Below are 18,080 nucleotides of genomic sequence, written 5' to 3' on the forward strand. Positions count from 1 at the left end.
CCTCTAAAGCTATACTTGGAACAGAGCTGTGATGCTGGATAATCCAAATGCACCGTTTTCTGACACCGCGCATCCTTTCTGAAGATACTCAAGTCGATCTGTACCGACAGCCCTTCCTACTCCAGAGCCTGTTCCTTCTACACGCTCTACCTGAGCTGTGTGAGCTGTCTACAGAAACCTCCGGAGCGGCTCCTGTTTTAAACCAAGACCAGGTATATTTTTATAACATTGATCTATATGTCAAGAATGCTGTGACAGTCCCAGACAAAATAACGCGGTTTCACACCTGTACAGAAAAATCTATTGTGCATATTTATTTAAATCAAAATGATTTTTATTAATAAAATCTACATTTTAAAATGTTACAGGTAAGTTTCTGAACAAGACTCTTGATTTAGACCCATCCTTTTATATTAAATTAGAAGAATGGAAAAGACCTGCCTTCACTAGCACTTCTTTTCCTATAGTCAGTCTCTAGCGTTTCTAGATTCCCAGATATCTAGCCTTGGTTCAGCAAGACTCTCAAGGAAAACTGTGGGGAGATGTGAAACAAAGAGTAGAGAGCTAACGTGCCAACCCTCGGCGGCCGGCTTTTGCCGAACACTGCCATGATTTTTTTTGTACCTATATGATTAATAGGAGCGAAGCGGAAGGCTGATGCGCAGGAGTGGATGGATTTAATGGGGAAGGGACTCACTTGCACAAGCGCATGAGAATAAAGATGACTCGCATACATAGCAGGGATGGTAAGCTTTGCAGTTGGATTAACAGCTGCATAAAAGTGACTGAGAGATGTTTAGATCATCGCTAAGCCCACTGCTGACAAATGCTTTCTGGACAGTTTTAGATGCATATGAAGCACAGATTGCTTAATCATTAGGTTCAGCAAAAAAAAAGTTGAGTATCTTCCAAGCCAATCTTTTAAAGAAAAATTTTGAGTAATCCCATCTGCTGGTTGGATCAGTAGTTTCCTAGTAAGTAATGCTTCTCTGATACATTTGGTGAAAGTGTCAAAATGTCAGTCTTCTTGCCCCAGCTTAACACCTTCACTTCAAAGTGAAGATGAAGAGTCTCAAATACAAATTTGTCATAAAACACAATTTCACAGGTCAAAATGCTATGCTGATCTTCACAAGATGATGTTTAAGCAGGATTACATTTTGGATTCACAGCCGAGAAGGAACCAGCTATACTGATACTTATTTTAAATCAAAGAAAACTTGCCCACTGAAATATTTTTGGTGAAGAGTAGCTTTGTGCAATTCACCCTCCCCAGATATAGTCTGCAAAGGTGTCTGCTCACTATTTTTTTAAAAATCCTTGCAAACGGTTTCAGTCCTCAAAGAAAAGTCTCTGCCTTGTAACGGAAAGAAAAGAAAGTCTAGTTGTTTATTTTATGTGTAACTGCAGAAATTCAACCATGTCTCCTTCCTGTATGCCATCCACTTCAAGCATTCAGTCCGCTTAGTCAGTGCCTAAGTGAAGAATACCTCTGGGACTTATGGTGGGAGAATGTTAAAACAAAAGCCAGCATCACCACAGTTACAAAAAGCATCATGTACTTACTTGCTGTCTATATAGCACTCCCTACTTTGTACCATTTAAAATTCTTATTAAAATATACAGAGAAGAAAATTATACAAAAGTATTACTGTAATTGTTTTAATGCTTACATTTTTTCCTATGTGTTACAAACTTGGGAGACTATCTGGTTTATTTAAGCTAACACAAGATAAGATGACTTTAGCGGAGGCCTTTCACAGCATACTTTGTACTGGAACAAATAGCATATATGCCCCAATCATTAGGGCAGGTAGTGTACAGAATGCATAGTTGAGTTCTAAGATGTCTGGCTAGAGCGATTTCTTCATGCTCTCCTTTCAAGGTTAAATTCATATTGTTTAATAAAATTTTAAAATGTGGGATCTACATTAAGGCACAAGTGCAGATTATTCAGAATATTCAAATTTGGCTATGAAAAACGTTGGGGGGAAAAAAGAAACCACACACCTACAAGAAAATGCTAAAGGAAAGAATTTGAAGGAAGGCCACATGATCAGGAATCACAGTAATTTTATAGAGTGTTCCAGCACATTTTTTGCTCTAAGTTGCATGGAAGACGAGCTCATGCTAGGACAAAGGGGACTTGATACAGTCCTCCTCCTTAGGAGGAGAATAACTCTACATACTAATAACCACACACAATTTGCTGAGTTAGAAATGACAGTCCCTGGTAGAAAATAGGGTTATTTTTGACAAGTTAATTACACACAGAATTAGCAAGGTCAAACTAATAATTAGTGACAGATGTGAACGGATTCAAGTAGAAAAAGCCCTGAGTATGAGAGACCTGACAAAACTGGCGTTGACTGGTGAACAGCCAACAAGACAGAGCAACACCCCCAACCCACTAGTTCATTTCATATTGCGGGCATTTTTTTCCCTAAAACAGTAATGATTAATTCTGTGGAAATAAAGTGTACGGCAGTCTTCCTTAAACATGTTACAGACATAACCCTGATTTTTTTTTTTTTTTTTACAAGGTATCTGCAGATAGTATTCCCAATTAACTGTGGATGCTTGTTAATCCTTTTTACAGCCTGATCTTTTACTCCAGTCTCAAGTGAGGCTACTAAAGAAGGTACCTCCCCTAGAGAACTTCTGCTGGCGGTATGGCCCGTTCTTAGGATAAATACAGCCAAATGACTCCAACAGTTCTGTTCTACTAAGTTTAAAAAGCAATAGACAAATTTCTGAAGAAGTATTTTAAGTGAAATGCACTAAGGAGTAGTGTAGTATTATAAAACTGGATGGTGTCTACGTAGCATCTGGACATCTTACAGCCACTTAGAGTCACTTGCTGAAAATGTGACTTAGAAAACATGAAATTTAATGCTTTAACTGGAGCAATGCAAATTAATAGCATCCTTCATATGGAATCACATGGACGATTCTATGTTTACCAATGTAAGACATCATTACAATTTGCAAGCTTTGCTGACTAATTTCATTGCATGCAAATAAATATGTGCAGTTGAGGTATAAGAGTCTTAATCAGTGTCTTAAGCAGTCTTTATATAAATATGTATCAATTCTCTAAGTCAGTAAGCCATACTGTCAATAACTTCATCTTTTGTTTTTAATTCTGTATGCATATAGGATCTATCAGGAATGCTAGCAAATTCATATTCAGCTAGAACTTAGAGATGTCTAATGATTAAGTACCTAGCTAATTTTTCTGTCCTCCCCAAACAAAACCCTTCAGGCAGGATATTGTATTGGACCTAAATATTACATAAGTATGAGGCTTAAGCTTCATCCCAGATAATTAGGTAAATGTAAGGAAAAAAAATGAGGGAAAAAATATCCTGTCCAAGGAACATCAACACTCAGGAGAGAAAAAAAAAAAAGGGGTTTCATGTTACTGTGATTCTTTTAGTTATCATCATCATCATCCTCTTCAATGGGTTCTCGTAGACCTTCACTCTGACGACTTTTTCCAGTCATTTCTAATAAGGCCTGAGCCTCAGGATCTACATCCAGGATACTCTTCTTACCTTTTGCCTTCAAAACAAAATAAAATATAGTCAATTTAAAATGTCATTATGAATGAATCGATATCAGGTTACAAGAAAGAGACATACTCAAAAGTCCACAAGAAATCTGGTTTGCAGACTTGTCACAATATACTTCCCAAGTAAGGCATTTCAGATTCACTGGGATACATCAAATTATTTTTATTGCTGCACTTACACAAAATAGTCATAAACTTTTCCTAAGATGCCAGTGAACTATTTCAAGTTTATTCAGGTTACAAGCCAGCCAGAACATCCTGGTTAACTTGACCTCAGTTTGAAGTGCAGACGTGAACTTTTTTATAAGAAGAGATTCAAGTACAATTCAACATTTTTTGTAAACAATTTGTTCTGTTTCTATTTAGAGCTATGTGTCCTCTGAACAGACAGAGCACATGAATTTAGTATGAAAAGAAATAAAAATTTAAAAAAAGAAACAGCACCAAGATGTGCAGACCAGACAGTTTACTAAGAGAATAAATTACAGGGACAGAGGAGACTGGAAAAAAGTCTCCTATTTATTCCCAGAAATAAACCAGGGGCGGAAAGACTAGCATAAATCTATTGACTTAAATTTATTGTAAAAAAAATACTAAATTTAGAGTTACTGATAAAGAAATCGTTTGGATTCTCTTCCTGAACTATAGATTAGGCTTTACTTGTGAGCTTCCAGTGCGTTCCTTTTGTTTTACAAATACTGGGTTTTAATGAACCCCTCCAAGGAGGTTCCTTCTGGAGACCTCAATATCGGAAAGGCCTTTTGAAATTCAGAGCAAAGTGCGGCTCTTCTGACTCTATCATTTCATGGCTCCTGATGTTATTTCTTGTTGGCACCCTCAACAATTCCACTCCTGTTTAGCCATTTACTTGCTACAAAATACGTGGCATCACGGGGCCAGTTAAAGAAAACAGTATTCGTTACAATGGAGAGACAGGGTTAATCAGAAAACCGTAACTGCAAGTTTTGCCTTTGCATCTCGCGTTCCAATCAGGACACAATCTCACAGGTTCACCTACCCCTGCGCTTTCAGGGAGGTCTCCCACTGCCCAAACTTCCATGGCATCCAGTGTAAAATCCTCTTTAGCTGACAGCTGGGGACTGTTGTAGGTGGTACATCGCGGTTTTGCTTTACTGTGCCCCTTCCCATAGTCACTGTCTATCCAGAGTCCGAAGTAACCATGTTGTCCACCCATACCCTGTGAACCAAAGCAGCACGTGAAAGACTCGCTGCGCATGTAAAACACGCCAGGCAAGTTATGAAACCTAGAGTATAAATTGCTATTTTCAGTATTTGTGCTACACTTCTATGGGTAGGTGAGAAAGGGTATTCTGAGTGAACCTGGGCTTCTGTACCAAAACCCAGTATTCCTGAAGACAAACAAGAATTTACCTGAGTGATACTGCCCTTCCTCTACGCTTTCCAGAATACCAGTATCTGCAAGCACTTCAGCTGTGTCTTGTGCCAGAAATTTAGCTCACTGGCTTTTCTCTATTGACTAACAGTTCTATTTTAAACAGGGTGAAAGTGCTTGGTTTTGCTGCCTCTTTTCCGTTTAGAAAAGTATCTACAGAAACAAATAATGTAATTTGACGTTGTTTGCTTTCTTTAGAGCAAATTTACTCCAGACCGCTGCAATTCCCAAGGTTATGGGCATATAACGCCACAAAGCTGAAAGGCACTTTTCAAAATAGACAATGTGTCGTAGCTATGTAGAAACTCCTCTGCATCTGGAGAGCTCATTTGTGGACTTGAGTAAAAGGAGCTTCTGCCACTGTAATTATACAGCAGCAGCCGCCTACATGCAACTCTTGTACTCTAATTCTGTTGGGCTTTCTCAGCCTTCCATAATTTAAAAAGCAGTTAGTGTGGCAGTGAGAACAGCCGGTGGAAGGATCCTCAATTACATAGATCAGCTAGCTTGTGCTGCTTCAGTGATGCGGATACATGCAGCCAATTCTTCCAGACAACAGGGAGGACCTGCTAGAAGGGCTTCTGTGATAACTGAACTTGGCAAAAAGATTTCTTCCCAGAAGCTCCATAAATCTAACCTACATAAAGCCCACCTACTTGGGTCAGACGAAAATAAATTCCATTTTAGTTGATTCAGTACTTCAATATACACATCGACTGTAAAGAAAAGTATAGACTCTATCAGTACTGTAAGCGGTTCTCCATCATTATCCATAGTTCACCCTTTACACTGATGTTTTAATGCAAAAAAAGAAAGAAATCCTCCTACTAGAAGTGTGGCACAAATAGCACAGAGAAGGGATGAAAAGTTCCTCAGAGAATACAAGTCAAATAAATCAGCTCACAGTAACAGAATCAAAAAACATGAAACACGTCTGAACACCAGCCACAAATCCGAATTGTCATTTCTTAATACTTACAAGTCCATTTGGCATTGTTTGTTGGCCATGGTTCAAATACATGTAGTGGTCGTTATACCCTGTGTATGTGTATACAGCAAGAGAGGGGAAAACTGAAAACAGAAAGCATCTGTTGTCACCTGTAAACGGAAAAGCATCTGAGGTCAGACAACTGGCCAAGCAGCAACTTGCCTACAAATAGGATAAGAAAAAAAATATTGAAGAAGTGCAGCTGAATAAATCAAATCCCAGAAAGCCAATACCTATCTCTCAAGATCTAGGCCTATTGTTTATTCTCAGTTAACTCTGTGCAGAGTCACAGAAATCAATGTGATTATATGGCTGTGACCAAGGGCAGAGTCAGAGGCATGACCAGTACATTACATTACTATGTGAGGGTAAACCTGTCACAGGCTTGCATTGTATCATCTAAAACTGGCCAACCGCTAGACCCATACAAACTGATATGAGTGTTGACACATCTAGTGCTGACTATATTGATATATAGATCAGTTTAGGGTCAGTGATTTAGAGTACAATTTTCATTGTACCCAGTTTGGTATTCAGAGGGACCTGTGGTGCGATTGTCTAGTACGCTACATGTGTTATTCTATCAGGAAAAAATACAAGGAAAGTGTTGTGTAATCAATGTAATATAATATTATACTAACTGACTGAAGTGGTAATTATCAAATACTAATTAAGTATAGGAATTGAGTTTTTAATGTAGCAAAAGTGAGAATTCCCAGCAGGACAGATTATCCCGAGTCCATAATTTTTTTTTTTTTTTGGAAAGCCATCACAAGTTCATCATAAGTTATCGTAAGTTATTTCCAAAGAGTTACAAAAAACCCCTCTCTTCTACCCAGACGTTTCAAGGGAACAAAAAGTTTAGCTTGTCCAAAGGACTCTTTTGCTGCTGGATTTTAAAAGGGAAACAAAGACAGACAGTGCACAAATGGCAACAGGAGGCTTAACCTGGTGTTTTCCGAGATGGAAGATTGCCATCTGCTGGACATCTTATTTAAACGCTAATTCATCGTCTATGCTGTATTTCCTTCCTTTTCATTTCATTTTCAACCTATGCAGCTACAGGGGTTGATAGATTTCACTGAAAAGAAAACTTGTTCCATGATCAATAAGTCCTGCAATTTTAAAAGTCTTATCAAATAACAGACAAACTATAGACATTAATCAGTAATATGCCTCACTGGGTACAAAGCAGGAATAACTTAGAACGTATTTTGTATTTTTCAAAAATTAGTGTTATTTTTGCCACAGGAAACTACACTTGAAAGTACAAGAAATACTGCGTGTCATAAAAGTAAAATGACAGTATCCATTAAGTGGACAGGATTCTTGTACCTGTACAGAACAGAAAATGTTTACCAGAGCCATGAGATACTAGAAAAAGAAAAGTGAGTTTTACCTTGAAACTGTGGCTTCACCTCCCAGGAGTGAGATGCAAACCCACCAAAGATATAACCATCTAAGTCCTTTAAGATCACTATGCAAGGACCTTTGTTCACTATATGCCCACATAACTGTGAAAAGCTTTCTCCATGAAGCCTAGAAGAAAATAAAAGCTGCCACTTGTGCTGTAGCTCTGCAGGCAGATGGGAGTTGATGTATATGATGGATGGGATGTCAAAGAGACTGACAAGTCCTCTTCCTTTGATGCCTTTGCAGCTTGGAACCAGGTTGAGTATGTCTTTGGTTTGGTCTGGGAGAGAATGCAGAACATGGAGGCCTTGCCTGATAACAACACTGAGGAAAATTGAGATCTGAGGAACTCGATACACCCAATCCTCAATGACACTTTGATCAAAAGTTGTCTCCATCAGCTCAGGACCCACAGGTTTTGTCCCATCTAAATAATAAGACACACAGGAACAGCAGTAAGTCCCCCAGTCTGGAAAATAACCAGTTGATTTTCAAGTGTAAACACAATATTCCATTATTTTAATGGACATGAAACCACATGTGAAAGGAGCCAGCGACAGTAAAGTGTCAACTGCGTTAAGCAGATGCACCCACAGAACCGAGAAACATTTGCCTGTGACATCCATTGGTTGGGCTGTCACGATTAAGAAACGTGGACTCCTAGTTACAACTTGTGAGATGTTCTTTGCAAGACAGCAAAATCTATTATTACAACAACAGCAAAGGGAAACTTAGGCTTTGCAAAAGGACACGCAGTCATAAATATATGCACGTGCATCCAAACGCCTGTCACCTGCAAGGCAGGTATTTGTAAAACAGACATGTTCCGTGACAAATAGTTTTGCACACCCACTTAAACCGGGACTTCAAACTGAAGCTCTCCTGAATTTAGGAGAGAAAGATGGGAGGGTAAAATAAATAAAATTCCCAAGTCATTTGCAAAGCACTAGGTTTGAAATACTGGTCTCACCATTTCAATTCAAAAACGGGCTCCAAAGTGAAAAATTGTTGTGATATCAGTGACTAGGTGAGCTCTGCGCCATTCTGGGATATACTACATTAGTGCTACTTACCTGCAAGCTTCAATTCTGATAGCAGCTGAGAAGCCAGAGCCTTTACTCCACTTGCAGAATCCCCAGTATTCTCCAAATTCCAACCTTTCAGTCCCTTCCTGTAGCTCAGTACATGGACTACAGACATGATCAGATCCTCTGCGAACTTAAAAGGTTAAAACATCACCATTTTGGCATTTCTTAAATAAAATTGCCAAGAGCTTCAAAGGACTTTCTGAAAATAAAGTCAAGTAGTACTGATGCTGTAATCCCAATGGCAGAAACACCTCTTCTCACAACGGGTCAGAAATAACAGAAATGCTATTTCAGTGTCATGGGTCTTGAAAAGTATCCTTTTCCAAGACATTTTGTAAATGTTACTTCACAAAGCACCTCCATAAAATACGGCATGAAAGAGGGAGGGGAGGTCCCAATTATGCAGTGGTAGGAGCTGCTAGAGAATTACTGTTTTGTGAGATCCCACTCTTCCACCTTGCAAGCTACGTATTTGAGTCGCACATCTGTCCTGCACCTAAAGCTCAAGAAAGCATTTTGCTCAGTTCCCAGAAGCACCGGCGACACCACCACCCCTGCTGGCTCTTAAATACAGCCAGTCTCTGCACCCTTCAGAGTAAGCCTGTGAACCATCAGACAAATCAGTCAGTGTGCTCCCCAAAATCCAGATCCTGGTTCTCAAAGTAGGCAAGTCAGCACGGAAAAGCCCACCACAGCTGAAACGGTCATCCCATATAACCTGGATTGCCTACACTGTTTGTCCCAGATCAGGAAGTCAGTGGTAAAGAGAATAAAAAAATACAAAAGTCAGGAATCCCCGTTCTGATTCTTGTCCTCTAAAGATTACCTGCAAATTACCTGCCCATCTCTGTTCTCTTACTGACCCCAACACACATTTAACTGCCTGTTTACCTCTTGGATTTGTTTGCCTTTCACAGGCCCTTCTGTCTTGGAGATCATTCTCATTATTATGGTAGTCTTCTCATCTGCATTCCCTTTTAAGAGGTTTGACATAAAAATTACAAACTGCTCCTTAGCAATCTGTTCACTCAGCCCAGATGATTTCCCAGTCAGGTCAATACTTTTCATTCCGTTGTATAACCGAACAGTCATCTGCTCTGGTAATGGCTCCCGCACATAGGCCTACAATGAGAAAAAGAGCAAAGAACATGTTTTAAAAATTAGGAATAACTAATATATTCCAGCTAATCTGTGCTGAGATATACTGCTATGAATGAAGGATTTCAATACCGAGTATCTACTATCAGCAACAAACTTTTGCCAAAGGTCTGGTTTTCCAAGAGAAAAAAATTCTCTATTTTTACAGTATCTCCTTTCCAATACAATTTAGTGACTTAAGTTGATACTGTTTTTCTACAAATGCAATCTGTTTTTCTACAAATGCAATGGACTGCAAAGTGTTAACGGGATATTAGCAAAGTGTTAACGGGATATTAGCAAAGGACTTCTATATGATAATTCTGTTGTAAAGGTTTACAACTCTGCCAGCCCAACATTTAGAACTGTGTTTTAACCCTGCTTTTAATAGTGGAGCTCACAGATACTTAAAAACAAAGTATTTTCCATATGTCAGTTTTGGCCTCAAGACAACGCAGGCAACGTGTTTAAACCCTCCATGCATATACAGAAACAATTCTGAGAAGTTTCGCTCTGCATAGCAACATCTAATTCAAGCACGGAACAAAACTGAGATCACCTGATTTTTATAAGGCACCCCTGATGTTAAAACAGTCGAAATCAAAACTTATTCATCTAAATTGCATGCCTGGCCCTTTGAATTGAAATCTAAGTGGTGTACATCAGCATACATCACAACACTGTGGGAAAGAGCTGACTCGGGATTCAAGAAACTTTCACAGTGTTCGAGATAATTACACGGTTTAAAAATAAATCATCTAAAATACATCCATACACTAGGACATGATTACACAGTGTCTTCGCTGCGCAAAGCACTGTGCATAACATGCTGAACACCTGACTTGACTCTTATATACGGGGTGTAGCCCAGTGGGGACTATGCTGAAATCAATGGAGCTCCACCTGCATAAAAGCACTCCAGCTCTATTCAGCGGAGCTGCTATTACCAATCTATTGCTGGCGCAATAGCACTCCTATTGAAGCCACCGGGGCTGTTCCTATTTGATGTTAATGGCTGTTGCTGTGCATATAGGGCGAGATCCAATATGCCAAGCTCTACCCTGCTTTTGTTGACGTCAGTGGTAAAACTCCCATTGATTTCAGTAGAAGCAGAATTAGAGTGCACATGAGTGCTTCATATTGAGGGAGGGATGGTCACAGGGGGTACAGCCGCCTTTAAGAGGCTTTCTAAAAGTGCTACGTGAGTCTGAAGTGAGACAAGCAGCAGGGAACATAATTAAAAACACTGTACTCGAGGCCTTTTTGCTTCCTACTGCAGTATTACCTACCTACTCCCCACCCGTTCTCACCCACCACTAACTTTGTTGCATTGTTTTGTTACGCTTATAGCTATTCCAATGAGTCGACCTGCGGTGCAAAAGAAGAGGACTGTAAAAAGGGAACCTTTAATAAACATCTAACAAACTCACACCCGTGACAGTTTAGAATCCTTATCTTAAATGGCTTCAAGAAAGTATCTAGAGATACCTGCTCTACCTGCTTTCCAAGCTACGCAGTCAGTGCAGCCTGTTCTGGTCCAGAAGCCATGTAGTTTCCTTCCAGTAAAGTACCGAGCCTAAGCAGAGTACATGAGGTTATGCTCGGGGCCTCGTCAATGTTACCGGACTGTTGCTAGATCAAATCTGCCAGGTATCAGTCTAGCTCAGGCATGAGCACAGACACCTACGAGGCAGGCATGCCACTGCAATAGTTCCTGCACTAAGGAATTAGGCACCTACAGGCAGCCTTTCAAGAGATTTTAATTTAAGTTGGCAAACAAAAAGGCAGGAAGGGAAAAGACAAATGTTCAAACATCACATTGATCTAGGGGCAAAGCTTGAAAGAGAACTTCTTCCAGGTCCCAATCAAATAACAGACACCAAGGACCAGGCGCTTGGTCGTATTAGGGTTGCAAGGCTGGGCAGCAGCAACGCTGCTTCCAAACTGGTGATAGCTCATAACCAGCCAGGCTGGAGGAAGGCTAAAGCTGGTTCGTATGCAGAGCCATCGCTAATTACCTTAAAATACCCTACTTCTTTCCTGGAGTTCTGATTTGATTCCATTAACTGTGTAGCATATATAAAAATGCCCTTTTAATACTACATTCATTTGGCCACTTGGTTCCTGCCTAACTGAAGTTATCAAGTATTCAACGAATCATTTTTGTCTTTTTTCTTGATTAGAAAATGAATGCAAAGTTAATCAGAAAGCATAATGTATGTTAATTAGCTAAAACAGGGAGCCACAGCTTAATCAAGCAAAATTGAGTTCTCTCCTTTTAATGCAAGTGAAAAGATTAGAGATGGTGATGCAATTGAGGAATAAAGATATAACCAAATACAAACTGACTTTTTACAGATTTTCTTGAGAAGCTGTCACATAATCACATACTATAGACTCCAGGGGGAAGAATATTCTTCCCATTTTTCAGGTTTCTGTAGAAATATTTTCATACGTCCCACCTTCCTTCAGAATCAGGAGAGCTGCAAATTGACCCAACAGTGCAATACAAACTCAAAATTCACTACTCATGTTAAACCGTAAGAAAAAGTTAAATATCCATCCTGCCCCAAAACATTAAGTATTAAATTGAGACAAGCAATCCTTAAAAAGTAACTATTGCCACGCCTTTAGTTTCTTTCTGGAATTACATTCAATGCATTATATCCCAGGTATATCAGGAATAATAGATCGTCTTACCTGTAGTGCTGCCAGAGTGACAGTTTTCTTTGTAGCTTTGCCATTTTTTGCTCCAGCTGAGCCACCCGATCCTGATAAGGTATCAAATACCCCATCAATGTCAGACTGCTCCTCAGGAAGAAATCTGGAAAGGTGATTCTGATAGGCATTGCTTTCTGCATTTCCCATCTTTTCAACCTGAAGCAAAGAAAAAGGATAAAAAAAAAAAACAATAAACACAGAAAGGTATCACAATAGCCATCGAAGACATATCAAACAGACTAACATACCAGTGCAAGTTTTACAAGAAGAGCAAATTACAAGCCTTCCAGGAAACTATTATTAAAACTACTGTTTAGTCTCCCTAGTCACTAAGACTTAATGAATTTGAAGAACATCCGTGAACAGTAACCATGCTTTAAAAAAATGACAATCTGCCAGCTCTTTGCTAAGACCACCCTCTCTACCAATTCAAACCTCATTCAAGTCTTATCAAATGGAAAAACCAATATGATTTAATGATTAAATTAGCTTGTACAAAGTGACCACGAGTCTGTCAGCTGGAATACATCAGTAACATGAAGGGAATAGCCTGTTATGGATTTTTTATGACAGATTATGCTACATCTTTCTGATGCATTAATGGGCTGAAGCTAAGTCTGCCAATAGTATGTGGCACTAAAACATGATCACTGTGAAGTCTCTGAGGATGACATGAGAATGTTTTTTCTAAGGACACAATAGAAAAATCTTTCAAAAAGCTGCCAAGAAACACAGTAACAAAAACATTTAGGAAGACGACTCAAGACCCATCAAAAACACACAGCTTCATATGAAGTCAATAAATTGTTGAGAGCTGGTACCCACAGAATTAAGGTTGGCGGGGGCGGGGGGTGGTTTGGGTTTTGTTCGTTTGTTTTACACATTAATGGTACAATTACGATTTCTGTCACTGTCCCAGGATTCACCTGCATTATAGAGACTAATATTTTAGTGTTGTCTGGGCCACATGCTCTGGCTTTCTCCCTGGAGCAGCACAGACCTAACAGTGCCACAGCAGGGCTTGAAACCCCAAATTCCACCATGACCGCAATGACAGTCACCACTGTAAACGGCCTCCCCATCTATCTGGGGTAGACACAGTCCTGAGGTGACAATATAAAAAATATGAGAAGCAGAATAAAACATCCCTTTGTGGTTTTCTTTCCACAAATTCCACGTCCTTTCTGGCACCTCACTTTTGGTTTGGGATTCCCAGTTCTACAGAAATCTTTTTTTCAGACAAGCCCACCACACAGGCCTTCAGCAGCCTCAGAAGGACTCTTTGTTTATCCTAATCCAATCTTTCTGTCGTTAACCGATGCTGACTTTGATAAACAACTGTGCGTAAGAGGCTGGGTTGGGCTTCTTTACCTTCGCTGAACAGTTCAGGCCCAAAATGCTTGTTTGCCTGTCAGGAAGATGTCGATCGTGGGGTAAACCCCCAAGGGTTAATGGAAACGACTGTAACCTGGAAGACAAACCGTGAAGACGTTATTAATTTAACCGGGGGCCCTTCACCGCTCTCCCTCAGCCCGGGGAAGCACAAGCGGCGGAGGCTCCCGCCGTGCCAGGCCCGGCGCCCTCCTCGGCAGCAGCCCGGCAGCGGGGCCGAGGCCCGGCGCTGCCACACCGCTCTCCCCGCACCGGTGCGAAGGCGGGATCAGGGACGGGAAAAAGGCTTACGCGATTTGCCATTCTGCCGGTTTATTTCCCGGTATGCTCAATCCATCCCTCCCCACCCGGCTGGCAACAGCCCTGGCGTGCCCCCCTCCCCATCCCGGCGACGGGCGTGAGGCCAGAGGCCGTGCTACGGGGCGGGGCGGCACCGCGGGCCCACCCCTCCGCTTACCGGCAGGGCACCCCCGGCCCCTCTCCGCCCCCCTCGATCGGCCCCTGCACTTTTACACACGCCCCGGCAGCCGGGGCCGGCGCCCTGCGGCGCCTGCACCCGCCCGGCTGGGGCGGAGCGCGGCGGGGGGCGGGCGCTGGGCCGCGGCCGGGGATGGCGCCGCGCGGTGCCGCCCCTCGGGCGGCGGGGAGGGACCGGAGGGGAAGAGGCGGAGGGGAGAGGCGGGCGGTGCCGGAGCCGGCTGCGGGAAGCGGCGGGGCCGCGGCCTGCGGGCTCCGGAGCTGAGCGAGGCCGCGGGGGCCCTCCTCCCTGAGGCGGCCCTTCTCCCTGACGGGGCCCTCGTCCCTGAGGGGGCCCTCGTCCCTGAGGGGGCCCTCGTCCCTGAGGAGGCCCTCGTCCCTGGGGCGGCCCTCCTCCCTGGGGCGGCCCTCCTCCCTGAGGCGGCCCTTCTCCCTGAGGAGGCCCTCCTGCCTGAGGGGGCCCTCCTCCCTGAGGCCCGCTGGCCCTAAAAACTGGTTCAAAAAGAAGGTAAACGTTCACAGTTGTAGCTGGGGCAGACCGACCACCCCCGGCGGCCCCTGTCAGGGAGAGCTAAAGTGCCCTGGTGCCCGGTGCTGAAGCGGTTTTAAAAAGTGCCCCGGGGCAGGTCTCAGGAGGGTCTGTGGGAGAAGGTGTTGCTGGCCCTGATCTGTGCTGGAAACAGCTCTTGGCTTTTGGGAAGGAAAAAGCTGTGTGTGCCTGTGTGTAATACACACACACACACATACATGTCATTTTCAAGGTATACAGTCAGGCTCTGGGGAATTTCCATAGCAATAGGGAGTAGAGAGAAAACACAAAAACTTCTCAATGAATAGGTTAAACTTGTCTCTCATGGCTGGCAAAATCACGGCAGTCTGCAGGCTGAGAAGTAAAAAGGCTGTACAAGGGCTGAGGGACAAACACAAGATTATAGGGACAGCGCTTAGGCATCTGCCGTGCCTTCAGTCAGAGACGTGAACGCTTAGGAGAAAAATTACAGCCTCGGTGGCTGCAAAACTGGTCCCAGAACTCGCTCGTTTCAGATCAACAACTTCTCATCTCAGGTTGCTCAGCAGCACTCCCCTTGTACTTTCAGCCACAGGATTTGGTTCCCGTAATATATCAAGGCCTTTGCCTTCACAGCAGCGATGCGTCGTTTGTCCGTGGTTTGTCATAACTCCGGTTGGTTTGTTTGCAGCCAGACGGAGCTCAGAATGAAGCCTCCTTCCAGGCAGGGGGACGATGTGCAGATTCTCACAAAGCTGGTGGTGTTTGCGTTCCTGCAACCAGATACCTTGGAACAGGTTAGCAGCTTTGGCATTTAACTTTCAATAATAGTCTGATCAGTGTGTTTTCAACAGAAAGCATCTATGTTCCTTTATATGTACAAAAGAAAGAAAATTATCTGTACTAACCATGGCAGAGCTCCCATTTTTTGTTCTATTGCACCAAGTAAAAATCCTGATAAAGTTAAGTTCCAAAAATACCTGGTTTGGTTGTTTTCGGTTTTTTTTTTTAAATCTTCATGGTATGCAAAACTTCATAAAACCCTGTAGAATATTCTTCTTGTTGCCAGCTCAGAGTTAGAAACACATTGCCCAGAATTCCAAGATTGTCCCGTTTGAATAAATGGATGCTGATGGTCTGTTATGGTCATCGCTAGAGCCACGGAAGTTAACCAGCTTGTATCAGCAGGATCAGGACATAGCAAGCAAAACCTGAGGAAATGAATGGGAAGTTCATGTAATGTGAGCACAAATTCAGCAAAGCTCATCTGGAAACTGCTTGAGACTTATTTGTCCACACGGTGGCACCGTACGTTTAGAAAGTTGTCACCTACACGGCGTGCTTCAGCACTGTTGAAAGTGTGTTTAGATTCCCACGTTTAAAGATTGCATGTGTGTAGAAGTAAAAGCTCCTGTAAGGAATTATTTTCATCTCTTTCCCATTAACTCTGCAAACATAATATGGACCATGAGGACAAAACTCTGTTCCTGGTGAAGCTCCGTTCCTGAGCTACGTAAGCAGGTCCTGGAAAGTCTGTTGTGATGGCTTGGTTTACATCAGTATTAATGAATTTCCAGTTGATGCCTAAGGAGAAAAATGAAACATACAGAATAAGAAAAAAAAAAGCTTTAAAATTCAAGTTATGTTTTTCTTCTTTTCTTTATTTTTAAAGGCTAATGTTTCTGTGGGCGTATTTTTTACACATGCAAATGGATGTTGTTTTTTTTTTTCAAGGGTTGTGTTTCATATTGTAGCTCTGTCTGTAGGATATCTTTTCAGTCTGGAAATACAGGACTAGAGATTCTAGTCTAACTGACTTTGTGCTAAGACTGACTGACCACTATCATCTTCACAAACATATGGTGACTTCATGACCTCTCTAACTGTTGAGCTCAGAACCAGTCAAAAGCTACTGAGGCACCTGGCCTTCCTTAGCTCCAAGCAGCCACTTTTTTTTGTGCTGCTTTGCCCTGTTTCATTCAAGTCTTGCCCATTTGTACCAGAGATGACTCTACAAACTGTGGGTTTATTTGCCCTGCCAGTTAATCTAAACTGAGCTTCCTGCTGCTAGTGGATGGTGGTTTGTCACTTGCCTATAACACTAGGCTGTAATCTGCAGGGTAGACATACTCTTAAAGCCGCAAGATACTAACACTAAATCGCATAGATGATGCTCCTACTGTGGGAGACTTTCCAGGTCACAGGCTGACACTCTTTCATAGCCTTTTTGCACCGAGTGTCAACCTAGAAACCTGGTCCATAAGGGTAATAGTTTGCAACACACTTTAAATGACTAGCCACTTCCTCACATGTATTTTCAGATGCTCTAGCTGAGCTAGTTAGGTGTCTCAAGTCACTTTGTTTCTGCCAGTAAGAAAGGCAGAACACACTAAGAAGCCTTTTAAGGACATTCAAGAATATACTGGTATATAAAAAAGAGGAAGAAGACACAAGAGGGTTCTGGAAACAATTGTGGCTAATTTTGTGATCTAGTGATAGATGTGTATTTGTTTGCGGAGTGAAAAAACAAACCCCCAAACCCCCAAACTTTTCTTTAAAACACTGTATACTTTTGACTCGCATAAAATGGAGTAGGTTTGGTTTTATTGGTTTGCCAAGACTATAGAAAATCTAAATGGCTTTAGTTCCAGGTAGTTCTAATAATACTGTCTTTCAGTTAAAGGAAATTATTGCAAGGTAACAACCCAGAATGTAAATGATGAGCTGAGCAGCTCTGTGTTTATATCAAGCACATCTGTTTTACCTAGATTATCTTTTAGTTTCTTTAACATCTTGAGTTAGAACAGAGAAATTTTGCTGCTCATCAGTCTTATATACATATGTTAAGGTTGTTACCCTCTGGTGGCAGTGATGCAGAGAATTGTTCTGATTTGCCTTCGATATGATACATACCTTCCACTGTGTTCCTATTAAAGGCCAGCTGAGAATGGGATCCCTTTGTGCCAAAGACTAGGCAGACAGAGAGATACAGATGATTTCTATTCCAAAGAGCTTATAATTAGCTGCATTCACACATGCATTGCGCACAAGCCACAGGCATCAGAGAGTTTGGTGAACTCCAAAGAATGGTGATATTGCATCAGTGGCAATTTTCAGCAGGGTATTTTGGGGGTATATTACCTTTTGGGGTATATTCCCTTTTTGGGAAGGGGAGATTGAGACTATACTTCTGAACAAGCCATTGGGCTTCAAAACTATCTTCCAGCCCGTAGTCTAAATAAGCAGTATTTTAAGTCACGTGGAGGGAACACATTTGATACTTTTAACTTCCCAGTTATTACTCAGCATTTTAGTTATGTTATATTGCAGAACCCTGACCTTTGCAAAAGAGGTCAAACTTGACCTCG

General features: G+C 41.8%; 1 protein-coding gene across 1 annotated transcript; it reads right to left on the reverse strand.

Moving 5' to 3' along the window:
• Positions 1–374: 374 nt before the first annotated feature.
• On the reverse strand, positions 375–14,216 carry MEAK7 (MTOR associated protein, eak-7 homolog). The gene is made up of 9 exons (XM_082320861.1): positions 14,185–14,216; positions 13,707–13,803; positions 12,315–12,491; positions 9,369–9,599; positions 8,463–8,607; positions 7,376–7,816; positions 5,968–6,086; positions 4,593–4,772; positions 375–3,564 (listed from the first exon to the last, which is right to left on the reverse strand). The coding sequence occupies exons 3-9, from the start codon at positions 12,480–12,482 to the stop codon at positions 3,436–3,438; spliced, it is 1,413 nt and encodes a 470-aa protein (XP_082176987.1). The 5' UTR covers positions 12,483–12,491; positions 13,707–13,803; positions 14,185–14,216; the 3' UTR covers positions 375–3,435.
• Between the last annotated feature and the right edge of the window lie 3,864 nt (positions 14,217–18,080).

The sequence above is a fragment of the Platalea leucorodia genome (genome assembly GCF_965183815.1).
Source record: "Platalea leucorodia genome assembly, chromosome: 8".
In the NCBI taxonomy this organism is placed as follows: domain Eukaryota; kingdom Metazoa; phylum Chordata; class Aves; order Pelecaniformes; family Threskiornithidae; genus Platalea; species Platalea leucorodia.